At 53.6% G+C, this 23,885-nt stretch overlaps 1 protein-coding gene across 5 annotated transcripts in view; it reads left to right on the top strand.

Moving 5' to 3' along the window:
* The window catches only part of GRM4 (glutamate metabotropic receptor 4), a 118,076-nt gene extending 105,761 nt beyond the window's left edge, over window positions 1-12,315 (top strand). For 2 of the 5 annotated variants that reach the window (XM_033101088.1, XM_033101061.1), the window contains 2 exons: window positions 4,143-4,389; window positions 11,332-12,315. In XM_033101088.1, the coding sequence (XP_032956979.1) occupies window positions 4,143-4,389; window positions 11,332-11,381 (297 nt within the window). In that variant the 3' untranslated portion in view covers window positions 11,382-12,315. Of the gene's footprint in view, window positions 1-4,142; window positions 4,390-6,600; window positions 7,025-7,095; window positions 8,416-11,331 lie in introns of those variants that run through there. The other 3 variants (XM_033101070.1, XM_033101054.1, XM_033101079.1) reach the window with 3 other exon arrangements.
* The last annotated feature ends 11,570 nt before the right edge of the window (window positions 12,316-23,885 follow it).

Below are 23,885 nucleotides of genomic sequence, written 5' to 3'. Positions count from 1 at the left end.
GGAGACTCTGAGGCAATCTGTTTTGAGGCCCAGAGAGGAGCAGGGCCTTGTTCCAGGTCACATAGCCGGCTGGCTTCACACCCATATGAAGAGCTGGCTCCAAGACCCAGCTCTACCCCTGATGGAGGGATGTGGGATGTGCCCCCTCCTTCCCTGGGCTTCTGCATGAGGAAGGGGTGGAGGAAATGAGCTCGAAGTCCCTGCCAGTTCAGACTACAGGCTTCTTAGAGGCTCAGGCCACCCTGGGGCTGGATCTGTGCTGTGTCACGTCAGAGCTGCAATATGCCCCAATGGAAGCTGCAGGCCTGGCTGCCAGGTGTGTGTGTGTATACACTCGTCCCTGCAGGTGTGGATGGAATGGAGTGGGGAGTTGTGGTGTGGGTACAGAGTGTGTGTTTACAGATGTGTGTGTGCCTTTTCGTGCATGTTCAGCGGTGGACGGGCAGTGTGTGTGTATGTGAGTGCACGTGGGTGTATGTGTGTGCACATTGGTGGGATGGGCAGGTGGGGGGTTCATGGCTGCGGCGGGTGTGTGGGTGTGCAGATGAGGTGTGTGTAGCCAGCAGTGTATGTGCAGATGTGTGAGTGTGTGCGGGTATATGTGCTCAGGCATGCATGCAGATGTGTGTGAATGCACCTGCATGTATGCACGTGTGTGAACCAGGTGCGTGAAGGGGTGAATGTGTGTGTGTGAGTCAGGGATGATTGTGCAGTTGTGAGTTCAGGTGTGTGTTAATGCAGAGATGCACGTGTATACAGGGGTGTGTTTGTGGGCGTGCATGTGTGCAAACGTGCTTGCAGGTGCTCTGCTGTGGCCCTTCCCCCAGGGTGCAGGTGGTGGTGCAGAGTGGAGCTGTCGTGCGCTCTGGTGAGCATGTGGCTGGATTTCCCAGCCTTAGCCTGGATTTCCAGGGCTTCCCACCGCAGCCGGGAAGCTTTACCCTGAGCCGACTGGAGCGGGGCTTCTGCACCGTGTGGGGTTACTGCTCAGCCGGGCTTGTGCAGGACGTGGCCACAGAGGCCGGCCAGGTTGTGAAGTTCACTTGTCTGGTTTATATAGACTCTGAGGATCTCAGTGCCCACGGGGTCAGTCTGGGAAGGAGCCCAGAGCAGGCACAACTCCTCCGTGGCCCCCACCAGGGCCCCTAGCACTCTGTCCCCACCAGGCCTTGCACAGAAACAGCGACTCCATCACCCACTGCCACAGCAGCTCCTTTCTGTGCCCTTCGCCCCACCCCAAGGTGACCTCTGTCCTCCCTATCAGACCCAGCCCTGACCGCCTCCTTCCCCCAGAGAGCACTGACTTGTGAGGCTTCAAGCAGGATTCCTCACAGAGAATGGAGTACAGCAAGGGCCTGACCAAAGAAGGGAGTGGGGATGGCAGCAGTTCGGGCACCTCTGGGTTGGGAGATGGGTGGATGGGAGTAAAGGTGAAATCACATCCTGAAGGTGGCCTCTCTTTTTGCCTGTTTTTAAGACCTGCATCCAGGGCCTTTTCTCTGTAGGAGTGCCTGGTGTGTTCTAGAGGTTCTAGACGATGCCTGGCTTCTCCAATAGGGCTAACATGCTACCACCTCCTACTGGCAATGTGCACCTTCACACAGGGGGCTCCAGAACAGGGTCCAAGCCCATGGTGGGGTGGGAATTCCAGACCCTAGGGCAAGGAAAGGGACCGGGTGTACACAGCCCCACTTCTGCTGTGCACAGGGCAGGCCACCCCCAGCCTGGGATGGCTAGAGGAGCCCAGGGCCCATGCTGGGAGAGGGGCAGCAGCAGGTGGGGGCTGCTTTGCCTCGGTTTCCTCTGCATACTACACCCCTCCTTGTATTGTGTTTGCAGAAAGGCTCCTAAGCTGGAAAGCAGACTAGGACAAAACACCAAGGACTGTGCCATGCTTGTGAAAACTCCAGAGTTTTCAGGGCGCAGCACAAAATGAAAACGAAGGGCCCTTGTTAAAGAATTATTCAGGATTCAAGATGGCAGCAGAAGGACATTAAACCAAGTACGGGCCCGTCTAAGCACAGGCCTCTGTGTGACTGCCCAGGTCGCGTGCCCGGGGGCTCACTCTGCCTGTGGTAGTGGAGGGGCTAAGCGTCCCACACTGGGTCAGGGCAGTGTGGAATCAAACCCAGGCCCCTGGCCCCACAGTCTGTGTCCACTGCACGGCTCACTCAGGGCTCTGCCCAGAGAGGGGGGCCTCTATCCCCATCCCACCATCTCCATATGGGCCCAGTTGTACCCTCCATAACAAGGCGGGGACAAAGGGCCTAAGATGGAAACATGATCCCTATACCCAAGAACCCCCAGTATAAAAGGAGAGACTGCCCCTGCCCTTAGGGAACCCCTATCTAATGAGGGAGACACCCTGTCCCCAGGGAACTCCCAGTCCAATGGGAAGACCCAGCTAACAGGTGTATTCTTGTTATCCCAGAGTTTTCCTGTTTCATCCAAGAATCTATTGTGATGCTCTGGAGCCCGCTCCCCTCCCTTCCTCCTCTCCTGGCCACCAGCCCCCTCCCACTGGCTTCTCATGACCTTTCCTCATCCGCTAGCTGGGAGGCAGCTCTCTGTCGTGGGTGAGAGTGTGGTTTTCGTGTGAAGACTGAGGTAGCTGTCTCTGTGAGGAGGGCTGTGTGCTCGCTGGGGAACAGGCCCTCTTTCCCCTGGGTCTGTGACATTTTTCTGAACAGTGGAAAATGGAAGAGCTTCTCCATACTCCTAGTGTCCTTCCCCAACTTTTATGTGGCTCACAGCCTGTGCTTGGGTAATAGCATCAGGGTTTGGGTGAGGTAGGCGCTATCATCCCATTGCACAGATGAGAAAACTGAGGGCAGAGAGGGATGAGACTTCCCCAGGGTCACACAGCTCTCTCCTGTCAGACCGCAGAGCTTTTCCAGCCCCTCTCCCAAAGGTGGGAAACTTGAGGAAGGGTGGCTGGAATGAAGGCCTTCCGTCCAGGTCATGAGGTATTTATGGAGAGGAGCAGGAGATGGGGAAGACCATGAGAACAAAGACCTGCCCCCCTCCTCCAGGGGCTACCAGATGAAGCCAGGGCCCCTGGAACCTCAAGAAGCAAGCCAGACCCATGTCCCCCGCTGCTGGTCTGGGTGCAAGGAATGAAGAGTGTCACGGGGTGTTGGATAGAGCTTGGGTCAGGGAAACTTCCAAGAGGAGGTGGCACATCAGCCAGGCCACAGGGGAGGGGGCCGGAAACAGCAGATTTCGTGGGCAGAGCATCATGCTTCCCTGTGCCCCGACCTGGGGGCCACAGCCTGAGCCTCCTTTGGCCCCACCCCGGCTGAGGGCAGCCAGAGGGGCTGCTGAGCTCTGGGGGACTGGGAGGGAGAGACAGGAGGGGAATCCCAGGTGGAGTCGGTGGGAATTGTCAGGCCCTGCCTGGAAGGCCCCACTATTGAAGAATGGATTATCCGACACCCAGATTAATGGACTTTCATTTTGCTAAACATCTGTCACCGTTAGTGCTGGCGAGCGAGCGTGAAATGAGCTTTGACTGTGCTGCCACTGCCGCATCACGCTGGGCGCTGTGGCTCCCATGCCAATGGCCTGCTCTGCACAGGGTGGCACGTTGGGGGGCAGCCACTGGATGGGGCGCCTGGTTGAGGGGCTGTGGCAGAGCCCCCACAGGCGTTCATCTCACTCCCAGCCCTGTGCAGGGGCAGCTCCTGAGAAGGGTCAGGTGTAGAAGGGTCAGGACCCCTCCTCAGGGGTGGTGCCTCCTCCAGACAGCACGTAACAGTGGGAAACACTTCTATGTACTTTCCGTGCGCCCGAGGTGGTTTTATATAATTTACCGTTTATCAGTCTTTTCATCCTCACAACAGCCCTGTGAGGTAAGTACGGTACTGTAATTATCATGCCCATAGAGGTGAAGAACCTGAGGCACAGTGATGGGACTTGTCAAAGATCACTTAGCTAGAAGCGGTGGAGTGAGCATTTGAACTCGGGAATTCTGGTCTAAAGTCTCAGCTCTATACCACGACTCCACTCAGCCCAAAGCCAGTGGGACACAGGCTGGTCCCTGAGTCTGTCCCTGCCGTGTTTGCCTCTGGGGTGAGTGTAGGGACAGGGCATCAGAGGCCAGGGCGGAGCCCGCGCTAACGCCTCCCCCGGCCCGTCCCCAGCTATACATCCAGACGACGACGCTGACGGTCTCAGTGAGTCTGAGTGCTTCAGTGTCCCTGGGGATGCTCTACATGCCCAAGGTCTACATCATCCTCTTCCATCCGGAGCAGAACGTACCCAAGCGCAAGCGCAGCCTCAAAGCCGTCGTCACCGCCGCCACCATGTCCAATAAGTTCACGCAAAAGGGCAACTTCCGGCCCAATGGCGAGGCCAAGTCTGAGCTCTGCGAGAACCTCGAGGCCCCAGGTGAGTGCCTGCCCCGCCCTCTCCCTCTGGGCCCGCCCAGGCTCCGCCCCCTTCTTGTAGAGGGACAGCTCCCCACCCTCACCCCTAGCCAGGTCCTGTTGGGACACTGGGAGAACTCCCCCCACCCCACCCAGCCGCCGGTAAGCAGATGCCCACCCAGAGGGAGCTCTGGGAGAACCTTGAGGATGCAGGGTAGTGCCCCTCTGCCCCACTTGCCAGTCCTCCAGGTCCCACCCCCATGCCCACTCTAGCCACGCCCTTCCAGGGACTCTGCCCCAATTAGGGGAAGGCCATGGAGGGCCTGGTTCATGTGCTAGTGTGATACCCCGGGATTTCTCTGCCCTGGATTTCTGTGACCTTTCAGTCCTTCTGGGAGAAGCTGTAGTCTAGAAGGCCCCTGCTCTCTGGCCCTTTGTTAACCTGGGAGCCGTGACCCTGGCACCAGCCCAGCCACCCCCTAGCAGGGCCCTAGAGATGGAGACTCAGGACATGGACCGGGATGAGTAAGTGAGGGGTGGGGGGGTAGGACGGGGGGCTTCCAGGGGCTGCAGTTCTCAAATAGCAGGGTGGCCCCAGGGGTTTGACCCAGGAGACATCAGCTGTAGAAGGTCGTGCTTTGAAATGGCTGGCGAGAGGAGGCAGGGAACCCGGCCTCTGAGGGACAGGTCCAAGGTCCACGCCTGGGCAGGACAGATCCCTCAGGCTGGTTCAGGTGTGTGCACAGAGAGGAGCAGAGCCACCATCTTCGCCAACTTCCCTGGTTCCCCTGGAGTCAGCCCTCTGTGTGAAGAGAAGAGGTGGAGAGTGGGAGACATAGGCAGGGCATGTGAGGGACGGGTCAGGCCTCAGGGGGGACCAATAATACGAGGTCAGACAATTACGTTCGCAAACTCATCCTAGAAAAAGTGCTACATACCTCACTGCTGAATATCACTACAGTCGCCTTCGAAGGACGCCCCTTGGGAAGCTATGCACCGACGCCAGTGCCTAGTCCACCCTTCAAAGCAATTTTGGAACTCTTTTTCTGGAATGGCCATCAGAGCTGTCGTCATATTACCCTTGATGTCCTGAATGTCATCAAAATGTCTTCCTTTCAATACTTACCTTTTTCTTCGGGTAAAGAAAGAAGTCACTGGGGCCCAGATCAGATGAGTAGGGAGGGTGTTCCAATACAGTTATTTGTTTACTGGCTAAAAACTCCCTCACAGACAGTGCCGTGTGAGCTGGTGCATTGTCGTGATGCGAGAGCCATGATTTGTTGGCGAAAAGTTCAGGTCGTCTAACTTTCTCATGCAACCTTTTCAGCACTTCCAAATAGTAAGTTTGGTTAGCTGTTTGTCCAGTTGGTACAAATTCATAATGAATAATCCCTTTGATATCAAAAAAGGTTAGCAACCTCGTTGTAACAAGTTCGCGAATTTAATTGTCAAACCTCGTAGTGGTGACCATTTCTTGAACCCTGACTGTGTGCCACACCTACCAGGTACCAGTTTTCATTCTCACAGCAACCTTGAAAGGCAGGTATTTTTTGTCGTCTGCATGGTACAGAGGAGGGAAAGGAGGCCCAGAAAGACCAGGGACTCATCTAGGTCACACAGCCATCAGGTGGCAGGGCCAGACCTGACCTCCTGCTATTCCCACTTCCCTCTGCCTCCTCGGACGGACAGTGTCCTCTGTCCTGGGATGAGCCACAGAACCGCCACCTGTACGGTGGGTGGGGGCCTCCATGGGCCTCCCTTCAGGGTGGGGAGGGTTGAGGGGTCACCGTGTCACCCTGCCCCACTGCAGACCTTGGCTCCTGCCCTGGACACCTGTAAGCAACCACATGGTTTAAATGGCAGCTTCTCCTGCCTCCCCACACTCTGAGTCTTGGGGGACATCAGATCCTTGTGGGACCTAGGAGTGAGCACTCTGCCTTCTCCCTCTAGTACTGGGGGAAAGGCTAGAAGTATCGATGGCCGCAGGAGGGATGTGAACTAGACTGTGAAGACCCAGAGTACTGGCTCCAAGGGGAGCCCTTGTCATCCACCAAGAGACCAAGGGAAACAGGAGATTTTCCCTTGCGGTGCATTTGGGCTGGGGCAGTACCTCTTAAAGGGTCTCCATCTCAGGGCTCTGGGGGAGGCATCGTCCCCTCCATTCTCAGTACAGGTCCCACATGTTGAGACAATATCACGTGTGGAAGGACAGTTTCTTCCTACATCCAAACAGGATATTTCACTTGAGTGATCTTCACAGCAGTCCAGTGAGGCTCCTTGATCCCCAGCTGAGGCCCTGAGAGGGTGAGTAACTCTCGTGAGGTCACACAGCAAGGTGGTGGCTGGCTGGCCCCACACAGTGTCTTTCCCTGGACCCTGACTTCATATGGCCTCTCTGCCCCCATTCTCTGCTGAGCACTATACCTGGCCTCTGGAGTACCCCCTCCTTTGATTGACACCCCCGATGGCTATGTTAACACCACCACCCTCCACCAGATGACCTATGGCTCTCTGCAGTCCTGCTCCTCCTCCCAGAGCACCAGCTTCCCTGCACCTACAGCCCTGGGACTCTGAAATTGGATGGGGCAGAGTGTCCTCACCGGACTCCCCACCTCTGGCCTTTCGTGTATACCCAAATGCAGCCCCTACCCAGGCCCTGTGTGGTAAGCAGGAGTCCCTCCCTGCTCTCTGCCCCCTACTCCTGACTTTGTTTTCCTCCTTTCCACAGAGACTTCCCCTTCCCGGGCCATCCCCCCGGGCCAGACTCTGCTGGTGCAGGAACAGGTCTGTCAAACCAGCTGTGCTCTAGGGCGCATGAGTGAGTGGGGCATTCGCCCTCACCGGTGTCTAACTGGAGGTGACACCCTGACCCCAAAGGTGACGCTCATGGTGCTGTGACAGGCTAGGGAATCCGAGAGGGCAGGCCTTCACGGAGAGCTCTGATGGTACCTCACTGGCATTGCTGCTTCTACCTCTGCTCAGGCTGGTCACCTGGAGACAGGGGACACTTAGCCCCATTCCCGCTAGACAAGGATGGGGGTGGAGGCATGGCAAGGGAAACCCCAATGTTCGCAGCCCCCTGCTTCCTTCAAGGGAAGGATGAGAGCTGCCCACTCGCCCCCTGAAGCAAGGGCCAGAGGCCAGGGCTCCTTGCCCCTGCTGTGTCTCAGCTTAGTGACAACAGGGGCCATGGAGGTACCAGGCAGGAGCCAGGTGATTAATTCCAGGGACAGCCAGACTGAGGGGGGTGTGAGCGGGAGGAGTGGGGAGGTGTCACTCCTGTGGAGCAGGGACATTTTTCACTCTGTCACTGGCAGGCCACGTATCTTTAAACAAACAACAGAATAAATAATTCAGGGCCCCGATTGCAGGCAGATTGGGTATGGAGACATGGGGGCAACAAATGGGATTGTCAGCTCCTGCCTGCCGCTGCCCAGCTAATTGTTCTCTGAGGTGGCGGAGCCTGAACACTAGCTGCGAGGGCCTGTCACCAGCAGGGGATGGGTTTGGGGCCCTCTGCTTACACCCCCTTGTCCCTTCCCCTCATACTGAGGATGTCCTGGGGAGTCACTCCCCCATTCTCTCCTCATCGCTGTAGTTATTTCAGCGCTGCTCCTTTGCTGGCATTTTGCAAGGTTTAAAGAGTATTTCCATCCACCGTGTGGCTGAGAGCCAGCCAAGGGTTAATTATCATCCCATTTTACAGATGAGAGAATCGAGGCTCCAAGAGGTTCAGTTTATTGCAAGGGCCACATGACAGGTGCTGAGATCCCCTGTACTGGTGAGGCTAGGACTGGATCCCAAGTCTGCTGACTCCTGGCCAGACCCTTCCTTTTGTTCCTCACAGTTAGCTCCTGGGGGCCCCCGGGCACTCATTGCTCCCATTTTCCAGATGGTGACACTGAGGCTCTGCTGAGGGACTCTGGGGCCCCTGGCTTATAGCTGAGGGCTGAGTGCACTTCCAGGTTCTGGAGCCCTGGGTTGGATTTTCTATTGGAGACAGCTCTGATCTTAGAGGAACAACAGGGGCTCAAATGTCCCTAACCTCCCACCACTTTCTCTTATCCCCGACCTGGCCATGGTACCTCAGCAGCGGCCCTCAGGCTCCCGTTTCCCTGCAGTTAGTGGAGATTTTGCTGCTGCTGCTGCTGCTGCTGAGGTTTTTCCCTCACCTCATGGCCGGGAGCTGCTGACAGGTTTACAGGTTTGGAAACTCAATTTTATCAGTTCACCCAGGGGGTGATGGAGCCCTGGGGAGCTGATTCTCACTAGCCTGGCCTACAGGCGTGGGATTCAGAGCTGGCTGCTGGCCCTTTTTCTGCTGGTGGGAGATAGGGTGGGGTAGAGTTGTGGGGGTGGGGTGCTCCTCAGGAAAAGAAGTCTAGGTGAAAAGGGCCACCCCTCTTGTGTTGCAGGCTGGGGAACTGAGGTCTAGCAGGGCAGGGAAGGCACTGCCTGACGTCACAGGGAGTCTGAGGCTCCTGTCTCCAGAGCGCTGATCTGCATGTCCTCCCACCTCCCCTTCAGCAGCTCTGTCATCCCTGGGTCCCAGCCTTCAGTCACTCAGCTCCCCTCCCCAAGGGCGCCCATGCCCAGGCCCCTCCCTGGATGCTGCTCCATCAAAACTGACCGTCCTGTGGTCCTTCCTCCCTCTTGGTCACCCAGCACCCTGGAGGGACATGGGTCATTTTAGAAGTGAAGGTGGGAATTCTTTGTACACTACAAGGTGCTGTGCTGTGTTCTTATTCTCACCATTTCCTTCCATTAGCACCTGTCTGGGTGGCACCTAAAACTTGAAACTTCCTTGGTGCTGCCCAGCCAGCGTCTTCTGCCTGACTGTTTCCAGCCAGTCCACTCTCAGCTCTGGCCAGGAGAAAGTGCCCCCTTTAGCTCAGCGGCACTCTGATCCTCATGCCTCTGCACTGGTCCAGTGTGTCCTCTGCTCACCCCATCCCAGCACTGCTGCTTCCCACACTCGATGGAGCCCTGAAGTGGGGACATAGTGGGCTTCCGGTTACACTGCGATGACAAACAGGCCCCAGAGCAGAGTGGCTCAACCAGACAGATGTTTGTTTCTCTCTGATACAATAGTACATAGTGGGTGGCAGGAGCAGGGACCGGGTTCCCTCCGTTTTGTTGCTCTGTCAATGCCTGGAGGCTGGTCCTGGTCCTCATGGCTGAGGCTGATTGCCCTCAATGTCTGTTCTGCCCATGGAAGGCAAAGGGAGGCAGTACAGAGGAAATAGTTTTAATCAAATGACGTGGAAGTTGCACGCAGCCCTTCCGTTCACAGGTCAGCAGGAATGTGGTCATGCAGGGCCACACGTAGCTGCAAGGGACGCTGGGAAACGTAGTCCTTAACTTTGGCAGTCCTGAGCCCAGCAAACACGGGAAAGAGTATTGGGGGGACAGTGTGCAGCTCATCACACTGCTCCCCTCAATGTCCTCTTCTCCAGGCCAGACACCCCTGGCTGAGCCCAGCAGATGTGCCTCCTTTCCTGAGCTGGCAGGATCCTGCTGGACGGTCAGGGAAACTTCATGACAAAGGGCACCATGATTTTCTTCCATCCAGCCTCCTCACTTGACTCCAGCAAACCAGCCCCTACCCTAGGAAGCAATTCTGCCCTGATGGCTCTCCAGTGAGCTGTCCCCAGGCAGGACAGTACAAAACCAAGGACCTGGCCAGCCTCCTCAGCCTTCTGGCCTCAGTTCCTCATTTTGCAACGAGGGTGTCACTTATCCAGCCTCCTCACTAGGTTGCTGTGAGGTCTGAACCCTGGAGGGGTGGAGGTTGGGGGAGCACTCATGCTGCCCATAAGAGCTGATGTCACCCAGGTGGGGGTGGGAGAAAAAGGTTGTGGCTGGGAAATGGGGGCGACCCAGACATGCAACCCCAGTCCCGGTGGTGGGTGAGCTGAGTAAGGGCCAGAGTCATGGGTGCAGAAAACGGAGGCTCAAGGCTGAGGTGAGACAGGGACACTCAGAAATGGGAAGGGTGGCTGCACAGAGGGCCGGGGGCCTGAGAACTTCCATTTCCTTTGAGCCCGGGGAGAAGGCTGAGTCAGTCACACGCGCAGTTTCTAGCTTCTTGAGCCTCCTCTCTGGTTCCATTATTTATTTCCTCTGTCCCCATTCCCCACTCACCTCCTCTAGGCTGCTAGTCTCTGTATGTATATTCTTGGCATGTGCTCTTCCAGAATGTGTGCTGTTGAGCTTCTGAAAACTACCCTTTGATAATATAGTTGGCCCTTAAACGACCCGGGGGTTAGGGGTGCCACATGCCCTATGCAGTGGAAAACTCCATGTATAACTTTTGACTCCCCCAAAATGTAGGTTGTCCCTTGGTGTCCATGGGGCATTGGTTCCAGGACCTACCGTGGATGCTGAAGTCCCCTGTATAAAATGCTATAATCAGTGCACACAGTGGGCTCTGACAGCTCAGACTCCCAGCCGCAGATCAAAAACACAGCAGATATTTACTGGAAAAAGAACAAAGTATGTATAAATGGACCTGCGAAGTTCAAATCGTGTTGTTCAAGAGTCTACTGTTTTAAGAATCCAGCATTACATCACAAATAAAAAGTGATCCTCTTAACATGTGGTGGAGTCAGGAGGCAGCAGGGCTCTGTTGGGGGGAGACCCTCATGGTGGGGTAGGGTTTGGGAAGGAGTGCTCAAAGGAGGGGTCATATCTGGAGTGACAGGTGAAGAGGGAAGGGCACTCCAGGCAAGCAGCCCCACCTGAGCCATGGTGTGGAGGCGGGAAGGACAGACTGGAAGGCTGGACCCAGCACAGGGAGGAAGCAGTGGGATGGGCAGGGCGGGGCCGGCGCACAGGTGGGGGTGTGTGGACTGCTCAGGTCAGGGGCCTGGACTTGATGCCATGGGCAGGGCCGTGCCAGCAGCAGGGGGTTTGAGGCAGCCAGCCCCTAACTCCTGGGTATCCCTGGTCTCTCTCCTTGCAGTGCTGGCCACCAAACAGACCTACGTCACCTACAGCAACCATGCACTCTAGCTAGGCTGCTGAGCGAACGGAGGAGGAAGAATGGAGACCTTTGTGGATGGTTCGTGGAGCCAGGGCACTCCCAGGGGCCCAGCTGACGTCCTGCCTACCCATGGGCGCCCACGGATGTGGCTTGGTGCTGAGGACAGCAGAACCCCAGCGGTCACTGCTGGGTAGCCTGGGCAAGCCGGGAGAGCGACAGGAGGAGGAGGAGGGGTGGGGTAGCTTCAGCCACCCCGAGACCTGCGTCTTGGACCAGGGCCCTTCCTGGCCCCAAATCACAGGGGCTCAGGTTGCGTGGGCCCCAGCGCTGGTTTTTCCTCTCTCCCTCTGTCTCTGCCTGTCTCATTGGTGACCTTCTCTGTCTGTCTCCATCCCTGTCTTTGTTTTCTCTTATCTCTTTGTATCACCTTCTTTTCTCTTTGTCTCCGTCTGTGCGCTCTACTTTTTCTGTATCTTCTTTCTTTCTGCCTCTGCCTCCTCTCGCTCATGAACTCTCTGTCTTCAGGTCTCTCCTGTTTTTCTCCTGTGCTCCACTTGGGTCTCTCCTCTCATACATTTTTCTTTCCTGTCCTCAGTCCCCTCCCCACTTTCATTTATGTCCAGCCTCTGCTTTCCTCTCCCTGCCACCCTTCCCCAGCTCACCAACTCTTACATGTCGCAAAAGAGAAAAAAGGAAAAAAAAAAATCAAAACACAAAAAAGCCAAACAAAAACAAATCTTGAGTGTGTTGCAAAGTGCTGCGTCCTCCCGGTGGCCTCTATGTGTGTCCCTGTGGCCCGCAGCCTGCCCGCCTGCCCCTGCCCGTCTGCTGTGTGTCCTGCCCGCCTGCCCCTCCTGCTGATGACACGGAGTTCAGTGCCTGGGTGTTTGGTTATTGACGACAATGTGTAGCGCATGATTGTTTTTATACCAAGAACATTTCTAATAAACACATGGTTTTGCACCCCGGCTCCACATCCACTGAGAGTCTGGCAGTTGGACCTCAGGCCCAACCTGCAGCCAGAGGGCCTAAGAGGGAGGGAGGAGTTGGGTGATGGAGACCTAGGTCTTGGAAATGGTGGAGGCTGCTCCAGGGTTGGTGTCAAGTGTGGGTGTGGAGAAGCCTTGGGCAGGGAGGGGCCAGGACATTGTGGAAGATTCCAGAAATCAGCCCCTGCTGGCAAGAGGGATGCTCTGTCCCTGCCCTCTGCCCTGCAGCCCCAAAGAAAGATACTATTTCTGCCCTGCCTCTCCTCTGGCTCACATTCTTCACACCTGGGTCCCCACATCCACCCCGTAATCGAAGCCTGTCCTCTCCTTCCAGCCAGGAAATTCTCTTAAGAAATTGGCTTCCGGGACTCCCAGCACCTACAACCCTCCCCTCCTGCTTGTCCTGTCTCTAGGTCACAGGTGCTAAGGTGTGTCGGTCCTGGAAATCAGTGTGTGGAGTGTGTCCAGGTGGGCCAGATGCACAGCACAGCGTGCATGTGTGTGGCGCCCCGTAACTCTGTGTGTGTGCCTTGCATGCTTGTTTGTTTGTCTGTCTCTTTAGGCCCAAGTGGGTGTGAGTCCATGTTCCAGACACGTTGTCAGGAGGCCTGTCCCAGGCCATGGCAAGTGTGCAGTGTGTATCCACAGCAGCTGGCTTCCTTCCCTGGCAGGTTGGGACGTAGGGACCGGGCAGCGGCTCATGGGCTGGGCCCTGCCAGGAGTAAATTATAGAGCCAGTGACACAATGAGGCCACAGACAGCAGAGCTGGAGCCCAGGCTGCCTGGGCCACCTCCTCCGGCTGCACCCGCAGGCCTCCCCACCATCTACCTCCTAGGCTGACCCCAGGTGGGAGTCAGGCAGTGGCTGCATGTGAAGGTGTGTGTGCAGGTGAGGCGGGTGGCATTAAATTGTGCAGGTGTTAGTGCCCCCTGGGTAAGCCCATCTGACTCCTGGGAGGAGGCCTGTCTCATGTGAACAGCTGTGCTCAGGAACTCTCTTCTCCCCGGAGGGTCTGTGTGGGACTGTGTGCAGCAGCTACTGTATACTGGATAAATATTTGTGTAAGGTTAGGAGGGGAAAAAGTGAGTGTCTCTCACTGATGGTCTTGCTTGCACGGATGAACCCTAAGACCCAGAATGGATTCTACTCAGGCTAATCAGGCAAAACTAGGTTGGCAGATCAGGGATGTCTGCCAGAAGCTTCCGGGGCAGTGTGTGTGTGTGTGTGTGTGGGGGGGGGATTGGATGTGGACGGGGAGCGCGGCCAGCTCTCCCCTGGTGACTCCCTGACAGCAACCCCAGCCTGGGCGCCTTGTCCCCTCTCTGGCCCGTTTCCCTCTCAAGGTGATTGCCGCTGAGGCCCAAGGCTGAGCAGAAGGCCTGGCCTGACACCCAAGAGTTTCTGATGCTTAGCCCAGGACTTTCCCAGGTGACCCCCACATCTGTGGAAGCTCCTTTCTAGGATCCAGGGGGAAAATCACCTTTCCAAGGGGGATGCTTCTCCCTCTACTCCCCTCAGCACTAAGAAGAGGCCAGTGGGGGGCCAAGGTCAGTCTTCCCGGCCTCCTGGGGGAGGAGAAGGCCAAGGGTAGAGCCAGGGCAGGCTCCTGCTGGGGCTTAGGCCCATCAGGCACCCCAGCCTGCCTGGGGCTTTGAGAAGGGGCAGGTGGGGAGGGGGCAGCTAGGCCCTGCCCTCAGGGGGCCACCAGTCTGATGGGGGAGACACAGCCCTTAGGGGGCCAGGCAGCCTCGAAACGCTGATGGTCCCAAAGTAACATAATTATGGGAATGGAGTGGGTTAAGTGGGAAGCCGTGGGTGGGGTGTGAATTCTGAGTGCTGAGCCTAGGGTACAGAGGAGAGGTGTATGGTCTCCGTAGGCCTGAGATGGAAAGGCGGGACCTGTCCCCAGCACACTTTTGGAAGTCAGACCTGCTGCAGCAGTGCGGGAGGGTAGGCGCCACTCATCGTCTAGCAGGTACAGGCCAATGGAGCCAGGGCTGGGGCCCACAGGTGGGACGGTGAGGCGTGCCCCGGAGCTCGCGATGGGGAAGACCCGGGGGCCCTTCCTGGGCGAGCTGCTAACCTTTGCTCTCTGCCCCATAATGGTAATTCCCTGGGCTCATGTGGGACACCCAAGAAAGGTGGAAAGATGCTCGGTATATTCTAAATTTTATATTTTAATAAGATGGGGGTGGGATGCAGTGTCTCAGACTCCCTGGACAGAGAGCTGGCAGCCACCAGAGACCTTTGCTCTGCAAAAGGGGTGACAGGGTCCCCACAGGCTCTGTGCTCGCCCATCCTCTGGGGCCTCAGCTTCCCAGCCAAAGGCTTGGGGTGCTCAGTGGTGGTCCCCAGGGCTGGTCTCAGGGCAGAATGAAAAGATGAGGCTCAAGGTGATTCCACCTCCACCATCCTCATGAAAACTCATGAGTCAGATGCTGGGCCCCTCCCCAGAAGGACCAGATCTGAGGCTCTGTGGGTGGGGCCAGCACATGTATGTTTTACAAGCTTCCCAGGGGATCCACTGTGCAGCCCCATGGGCCAGATGAAGCAGTGTTCCAACAGCAGAACCGTTTCTTTAAATCAGCTAGCAGCATCCCTGGGAACTTGTTAGAAAAGCAAATTATAGGCCCCACTCCAGGCTTGCTGAACCGGAAGCTCTGGGGTGGGGTCCCCCAGTCTGTCTCACAGACCCTCCAGGTCACTGTGATGCAAGCGCAAGTTTGAGAACCACGGCTTAAAACTAACTGTGTTAAAAGTCCGTGGCATGTGACTGAAATATGTTTGGGAGAAGAGGGAGGGAGGAGTCTAGACCTAGGGTTACCGGACGGGGAGTCCTGGGATGCAGGATTTAAAACCAGGGAAGTCCCAGAAAAATTAGACAAATGGGTCACCCTATCAGACTCCCTTCCTTATCTATTCATTCAACAGGTACTAAGTACCTGATCTGGGCCAGGCCCCAGGTACACAGTGGTGAATGAGACAGGTGTGGTACAGACCTTGGGGTTTCTGCAGCAAGAGGGAACGATGCCCACTCAAGAGCGTGTAAGGGCTCAAAGCCAAGACCAGGCAGCTACCAGCGCTGAGCAGGAGCCCACCAAGCTACCAGGCTGGCTGGACACACAGGACACCTGTGTGGAACCCCCAGGATCCTGGAAACTCAGCTTCAGAAGCAGCATACAAGCTCAGGTCCTTTCCAGCTCTCCTTTCCGGCTGCTTCTGAATGCCAATATCCCATGTCTGTTTCTCCCATCCTGCCTTCTCAGGCCCTGGAGGCAGAAGCGAAGGGGGCCAGAGGGTGGCCTGTTAGCATCATACCAGAGGTCCCGCACCACCTCAGCCTCCAGGCCCAGGGAGGGGTCCTTGGGAGCCCACAGAAAGATGCTGGGCTCCCAGGAGGCTGTGTGGCCCCTCTCCAGCCGGAGGACACCAATGGTCCCTTCCTTTTGATGCTCTCACTGGGACCTGCTGCTCCCTCCTCCCAGTCTGTGTTTCCACCTGCCCATTGAACATCCAGGGTAGACTGAGGCCCTCTTTCTGGCCCCTAGAACTCTTACCCGCCCTCCTGCCTGCCCTGTACTGCCTGACTGTCCCCCAGGACACGTCCCTGGCACTCTGAGCTTCACAAGGCTTGGACCTCCCAGCAGACACCCCAGCACTGAACGGCACACAGTGCCAAAATCTCACTTCAGTTGGCAAAAGCAGCAATTAGCATCTAATGAGGGCTCTTGCTTTATTTTTAGGTAACCTCCAAGGCCCTGCCTGTGTAATTCAGCCCGCCATTGCTCGGCTGATAATTAAAGCGTGTCACCATAATTTGCCTTTTTTTTCTTTTTTTTTTTTATAAAGCTGGTAATTATGTTTTTATTACGAGTGAGGGGGAAAGAGGAAGGATAGAAAACAAAGAGATGTGGAGTCGGGGCAGGAAATGGGGCTCGGCTCCCTCGGCCAGGCTCCTCTACTCCACCCGCTGAACCAGGAGCGCCCATCCTGGGGGCAGCTAGCCCTGGGTCCTCCTCACCTTCAGGGTCCTTCCTATCCCAAACCCCTCCTTCCCGGCTTCCCTAGCTCGCACTTTTGGAGTCTTCCTCCTCCAGGTTGGGTTGGGAGGAAGCCCCCCCCTTTTTTTTCTTGCTTTTTTTTAGCGATTATTTTATACTAAATTTACTCCCCAGCCGTAAGTTTTTGTTTCTTCAGTTTCTTCTCGGAGATCTTTTCTTCCATGCAACCTCTTCCGGTTTAGGCCAATCCACTCTTTCTCAGAATCACCTCAATGTGGCAGGGAGAGCACGTGTGTGGGGTAACCAGCCCACGAGCTCTGTCAGTTCCGCGCTGCATCTTTGGAGCTTCGTTCACCTGGCTGTGCCCAATGACCAGAGTCTACGTGTAAACCCTTATGCTCAGCATTGCTCTCTGCATTTTTAAGCAAGTGCAGCAAAACTTCCGCACTCTTTTTGGGCCACCGACCCTGTGTCCAACCCCACTGTTGATCCTGGGCACGTCTCCCACCTCCACCATTGTAACGATGGAATGGCATACATTGCTCCTGTAATGTGACGTCCTTCAGATACTGGTGGCTTTTCGGAGATGCAGACCTTGATGGCCTGGGCAGTTTCACGGGTGTTCTTAAAGTGAACCCATAGATTTGAACCTCTCGATTTACATGATTGTGTGGGGTTTTCTGGGTCAAGTGAATAGTGAACCATTTTCAGAGGCCACCTCAGGCCGCTTACGGGAAGAGCAGGAGGAAACCCTTTTTGCAGCCCCAGTTTGCTTCAGAGTATTCCAGTAGGCAGGAAAGCGGTGGTTAAAACTAGAGTAACCATGAGCTGATGATTCTTGAGTTGTGCACTGGTACCTGGGAGTTCTTTATGCTACTGTACTGCTACATATGTTTGGAAACTTCCATAGTAAGTAGTTAAATGGAACTCCCCTCTCAGGAAAGGGTCTGCTAAAGCCTGGCACCCAGTATTTGCTCTCAGGGTATATTGTGGCTTGATGTTCTTTCTAACCACGAGAAGGGCTGTCTTCATGCACCAGGAACTGCATTTGTCATAGTTTTGGTGCTGGCGAGGGGTGGGGGGTGATCCTTCCTGGGCATTTGAAATCAGACTCTGAGCATGAAGGCCATGCTGCGAACAGGCAGGGCAGCTGCCCACATTGTTTCAGGGGGGCCGCTGCCCCCAAACCTCTTCCTAACTGCTATATGTGCTGCCTAAAAATCTTCCACTAAAGCCTCAGGCTTCTGGGCCAGGCATGTTCTCCCAAAATGCCTCAGTTTGCAGCCATATTGGAGTCAGGTATCAAGACACCAGCTACCTGCTGCCCTGAAGGTGTGGGAGAGGGACGGGTAAGTTTTGAAAGGTCTGATTTTGAAAGAACTTCCGGATTACCTTAATTCAAGTAGCAAGCAGTCCCCCACCACTTTCTGAATGCCACTCAGCCCCAGACACCATGCTACATTCATTATCTTCATCCTCCCACCGGAATATCAGCCCACCAGGGCAGAGATTTTTGCCTATTTGATCACAGTTGAATCCTCAGAGCCTAGAACAGTGTCTGGCACACAGCAGGCATATAATAAATATTTGTGGAATGAATGAATGGGGGGCAGGCTGGCTGGAGACCTAGGACATATTTGGTTGTATCACCCCTCAGGGCTCAGCTGCATCTCTGCGTCTATGCCCAAAGTCCAATGGGTCATTTCTTCACTGTAGCTTCCCAAAGTCTTCCCCGAGCACGGGTGTAGCATGCTGGCCGTGCGTAAGGAACTGACCCCACTGCTCCACCCACCCCAGGATGACCGGCACCCTGGAGTTGGAATCAGGAGATCTGGATTCTAGGTAAGGCTCTGCTGCTAACTCACTGTGTGCTTTTGGGCAAGTTGTTTTCCCTCTCTGGGTCTCAGTTTCTTCATCCATAAAATGAGGATTTGAGCTCTGAGCCCTCAGATCCTGGGTAAGCAGCCAGCATTCCAGCAGTACAGAAAGGGGAGGTGACTGCAAAGAAGAGTCTTTTGGGACCAGTTGCTATGGCAACTATGTACACACTAAAAATGGGGGAGGAACTTGAGTATGCAAATCAGGCCCTTCCTTCAACTTCCCTCACCCAGTGTCTGATCTGAGGAACAGGCTTTGTTACTCTTGTGGGGCAGTGGAAGAGGATGGAGAAATGGTGTGGGTTGTTGGGGAGCAGGGGGCCAGTCCAGGGGGCCTGCCAGCCCTGCACCCCGCCACAATGTGATAGATGGGCTTGCCAGTAAAGAGAGTGTAAACTATACGTCTACGCTGAACAGGACCCACCCACTGCCCCCTTCACACACGCAGTAGCAGAGGAGGAAAGAAGCCCCCAAAGACCCTCCCCACCACCACTTGGATCGACCTAGAAAGTTAGGGGAGCATGGTTTTCAGAGGCCCCATAAACACTCTCCCTGGTAAACAGTCCCTTCTGAGCTTGTATTGGGAAAGCAGGGAGCTGAGCGTGGAGGAAAGGACTAGTCTGTGCATCCAATCCATGCAGGTGGACAGCTGTGCCCGGCACCTGCTGGGCATAGACAGGGGTTGGAGGGGCCAACACAGAGAGGTCCACTGAGGAGTCTGGGGTTAGAACCCTGGCTTTGGTCTCTGCCAGGTCTCTGACTCAGGCACCCGAGTCATTCAGCTCTCCCAGCTTCAATTTTTGTGAAACAGATAATAATATCTACTGAGGACGATTTCAAGACTACAAAAGCGTCACAAGAACACAGGAGGTCAGGAGGGATCCAAGCCTGCCCTGGAGTTTTGGCTGCTTCCCCTCCAGGACAGGGCGCTCTCCTCTCCTCCCCTGACCCCATGTGTCCGCCTCTGTAGTTTTCGGTGTCCTTCTTCCACCCACTCCTCAAATGCTGGGGCTCCCCTCTGGGGCTCCAGGTCTGTGTCCATTCATTCGCTTTTTTCTTCTTCCACCTCAAAAGTTCCCTGGCCTCTCTCATCTAAACTTGTGGCTTCTGAACTTTACCATTATTCCATGTCTCCCCCTCACATGTCCCAGCCTCCCTTGCGTTAGGTTGAGGCCATGTGACCAGTCCTGGTCAATGAGCTGTGGGACAAGGTGGGAGTGACAATGCCCGTCACTTCCTGGATGGAAGCAAGGGTGTCCTCCAGGCCTCTCTTCTCTTGCTGCGGCAACCTCGGAAGTCATGAATTGAGATGGTGGCACATAAGATGGCGGGCACCTGGGTCCCTGAGTCACTGGTTGGAGGACAGTCACTGCCAACCTACGGTGAACTTTGTATGAACAAGAATTGACTTCTTTTATGCTAAGATCCTGAGATTTCAGGATTTGTTTCTAAGTTATGTCTTTTCCTATCCTGACTAATATGTCATCAGATAACTGCCCAATTTACATATCTCTCCCAGCCTCCCAGTCTCCTGCCCACACCACTGGCGACTCTATCATCCACGGTGGAACCCACAGTCTTCTCCTAAATTTGTTCCTCCCCAGTGGTCTCCATTTTGGTGATCAGCAGGCACCCACGCCGGAACGCTGCACCTTCAACCAGATCCCCTCTTTCCACCTCTCGTCAGTAGTTAAGTCCCAATCATTCCCTCTGTCCACTCCTCCATGTCCGCTGCCACCCCTGGGCTCGTGCCACCACTACCTCTCGCCCTGGTTGGCGGGCACAGTCTCCCAGGTCCTTTCTCAGCTCAGTTCTTTAAACATGTTGCTCCCCATCTACTTGGCTTATGATTTTTCTCAGGAGAAATCTGCCATCATCCCTATCTTTGTCTGTTTGTATAATGTGTCTCTTTCTTCTGATTGCTTTTAAAGTTTTCTCTTTATCACGGGTTTTAGGTGATTTGATTATGACATGCTTTGATGTAGTTTTCTTCATGTTTCTTGTACTTGGGTTTTGTTGAGCTTCTTGGATCTGTGGGTTTATAGTTTTCATTATATTTGGGAAAATTTTGGCCATTATTTCCTCAAAAATGGTTCTGTCTGCCTCTCTATCTTTCCTTTTTTGGGGACTTCCATTACACATATATTAGGTCTCAAAATTGTCCAATAACTCAGTGATATGCTATTCTTTTTTTTTTTTTTTTTTGGTCTTTTTTCTCTTTGTGTTTCATTTTGTATAGTTTCTATTGCTATGTTTTCAAGTTCACTAACCTTTTATTCTGTGACATCCAATCTGCTATTAATTGTGTCTGGTGCGTTTCTAATCTCAGCATTGTAGCTCTTATCTCGAGAAGCTTGCATGGGTCTTTTTTATATCTTCCATGTCTCTAGTTAAATGTTTAATTTTCCCTCCAGCTTCTTGAACATATGGAATACAGTTATAATCACTATCTGAAAATCTTTGCCTACTAATTCTATTATCCATATCATTTCAGGGTTGGTTTCAATTGATTGATTTGTCTTCTCATTATTTCCTTCTTCTTTGTATACCTGGTAATTTCTTATTGGATGCAGTTTTTGTGAGTTTTTCCTCACAGGGTGTTGGTTATTTTTGTATGCATGTAAATATTCTTGAGCTTTGTCCAGAATATGGTTAAGTTACTTGGGAATGGCTTGATCCTTTCAGGTCTTACTTTCAAGCTTTGTTAGATGAGACCAATGTAGCATTTTGTCAGGGCCCATTTTGCCCCACTAGTGAGGCTAAACCTTTGTGAGTCTTCTAGCCTATGCTCCGTTAACTGGGGTTTTCTGGTCTGGTTGGTAGGTCTTGTGTGACCCTGGTGACTGTTCCCTCTAACAAGCCTCAGCTTGTTTTCTACTGGAACCTGATCATTGTTCAGCTGAGAGCTTGAAGGTGGCCTGTCCGGGTTCTCTCTCTGTGCAGCTCTCGCCTTTCTGGCCTCTGACCTGTGAACTCTACCCGCCTTAGCCTGGACTCCAGCTCTGTCTCCTCAACTAAGGAGACTCTGGGCTCCGCCTGGGTCTCTCCTCCCTGTACCACAGCCCGGAAGCTCTTTTTGGGGGGACAGCTGTAGAGCTCGCCTCATTTGTTTCCCATGTCTCAGGGATCACTGTCGTTTATTGCTTAATGTCCATTGTTTCATGTATTTTGTCCATTTTATCGTTGCTGTTTCAGACAGGAAGATAAATCTGGTCCCTGCTACTTCATTTTGCTTGGAAGTGGAAGTGTTCTGTCTTTCTAAGACACAAACCTGCTCAGGCTATTCCCTACTCATTTTCATCAGAAGTTCCTCAGTGACGTTGGGCTAATAACAAGAAGGGCTAACTCAGTGCCAGGCACTATTCACAGTTCAACATGCATTGAATCGTTTCATCTCTACAGCTGTATGAGGGAAGCACTGTTTTTGTTCTCATTTTTCAGATGGAGACACTGAGTCTCAGAGAGGTTAAATAACTTGCTCAGGTACACACAGCCAGGAGATGGTGGAGGTGGGATTTGAACCCAGGCAGTCTGGCTCCAGTAAGTCCGGCTCCAAGGCTTACCTTTAGCCTCCTCTCCACACTGCCTAAGACACTCCGATTGGCTTCTGCTTCCATCATTCATTTAAATACAATTAAATTTGGTTTTCTTTTTTTTTTAATTGGGGTGACAATTGTTAGTAAAATTACATAAGTTTCAGGTGTACAATTCTGTATTACATCATCTATAAATCCCATTGTGTGTTCACCACCCAGACTCAGTTCTCCTTCCATCACCATATATTTGATCCCCCTTACCCTCATCTCCCACCCCTCACCCCCCTTACCTTCTGGTAACCACTAAACTAAAGTCTGTGTCTATGAGTTAAATTTGGTTTTCAAGCACAGCTGTGTGCCCAGGTCCACTGCTAGTTACTAGAGATGTGGAGCAACTAGCATTAAGAAATAATTAGGAAATTAAGGGGCAGTAGAGAGTAGGTCCATGCACCAGGAGCTCAGAGAAGTTCCTTTGAGCTCATTTCCTGAAGGAGTAATACCTGATATGTTTCCTAAAGGATAAGGGATCTGTAAGGGGAAGACGGGAAAGGACATTTCAAGGATGAGCAAAGGGACAGAGGTGACAAACATGGTATTAGGGAGGAGAAGCTAAGTCGGGACATTGGGAAGATGAAGATGAGCACTCCAGGGGTGAGAGATGAAACTGGAGAGGTGGGCATGGCTGAGGGGAGGAGGGCCTCGGGGGCTCTGCCCAGTGGCCTGGACTTTCTTCTAAGGAGCGAGTAACCTGGTCAGAGCTGCAAAGTGGGACGGTCCCTCTGTGGATGATGGATTGGAAGGGCCTGGCCTGGAAGCTGGGCGACCTGTTAGGAGGCCACTGCTATAGGCCTGGTGGGAGGTAGGGACCTGGAGGGGAGGGACTTGGCTGGATATCGAGGGTAACTGAGGGGACAGAGTTAGGACGAGGCTGGCTTGGACAACTGGATGGCAGAGCTGCTGGAAGGGGAGAGGAAGACTGGTGCTTCTGGGTTATGTCTTTAAATAACCCTTTAAATAAATGGAATGGTCGTGCATTCCATTTAAATGCTTTCCCCTTCCTCCTGGTCGGGATGCAAATGTGACGGCAGGGGCTGGGGTGGCCACTCTGAACTCAGAGACTGAAGCCAAGTTTAAGGGACGGCACAGCCACGTTGCAGTTAAGAATATCCACCTCTAGGCTGCTCTGCGAGGGAGAGCTGCTATCTTGTTGAAGCCATTATATTTGAAAGTCTAACAGCAACTTAGCAGACAAGTTCTGACAATGGAGTTCGCGAACTCATCCTAGAAAAAGAGCTACATGCCTCATGACTGAATATCACTACGGTCACCTTCAAAGGACTCCCCTTGGGAAGCTATGCACCGATGCCAGCGCCTAGTCCAACCCTCAAAGCAGTTTCGGAACTCTTTTTCTGGAATGGCCATCAGAGCTGTCGTCATATTACCCTTGATGTCCTGAATGTCATCAACATGCCTTCCTTTAAATATTTTCTTTATCTTTGGATACAGAAAGAAGTCACTGGGGATCAGATCAGGTGAGTAGGAAGGGTGTTCCAAAATTTGTTTACTGGCTAAAAACTCCCTCACAGACAGTGCTGTGTGAGCTGGTGCATTGTTGTGATGAAAGAGCCATGAATTGTTGGCGAAAAGTTCAGGTTGTTTTCATCTAACTTTTCCACACAACCTTGGCAGCACTTTCAAACAGTAAACTTGGTTAACTGTCCAGTTGGTACACATTCATAATGAATAATCCCTCTGATATCAAGAAAGGTTAGCAACATCGTTTTGATTCTTGATTCGGACCGATAGAACATTTTTGGTCGTGGAGAATCGGCTGACTTCCATTGTGCACTTTTACACTTTGTTTCACGGTTGTATTGGTACACCCACGTTTCATCACCATTGATAACATGGCTCAAAACATCGTCTTGCTTCTCCAAAAGGTCTTGGTAAACTTCGACTCTCGTTTGCTTTTGTTCCTCAGTAAGTTCCTTTGGGACCATTTTTGCACACACCTTTTTTCACGCCAAGATTTTCAGTTAAGATTTTCCTAACTGTTTCTCTATCAATGTTTACTTGGTCTGCTATGCTTCCCACAGTCAGCCAATGATTTTGATGCATAATTTGACAAA

This window comes from Rhinolophus ferrumequinum, chromosome 3, assembly GCF_004115265.2.
Source record: "Rhinolophus ferrumequinum isolate MPI-CBG mRhiFer1 chromosome 3, mRhiFer1_v1.p, whole genome shotgun sequence".
Lineage (NCBI taxonomy): Eukaryota > Metazoa > Chordata > Mammalia > Chiroptera > Rhinolophidae > Rhinolophus > Rhinolophus ferrumequinum.
The sequence above is the reverse complement of the archived record's forward strand: the minus strand, read 5'-3'. Positions and strand labels throughout refer to the sequence as shown.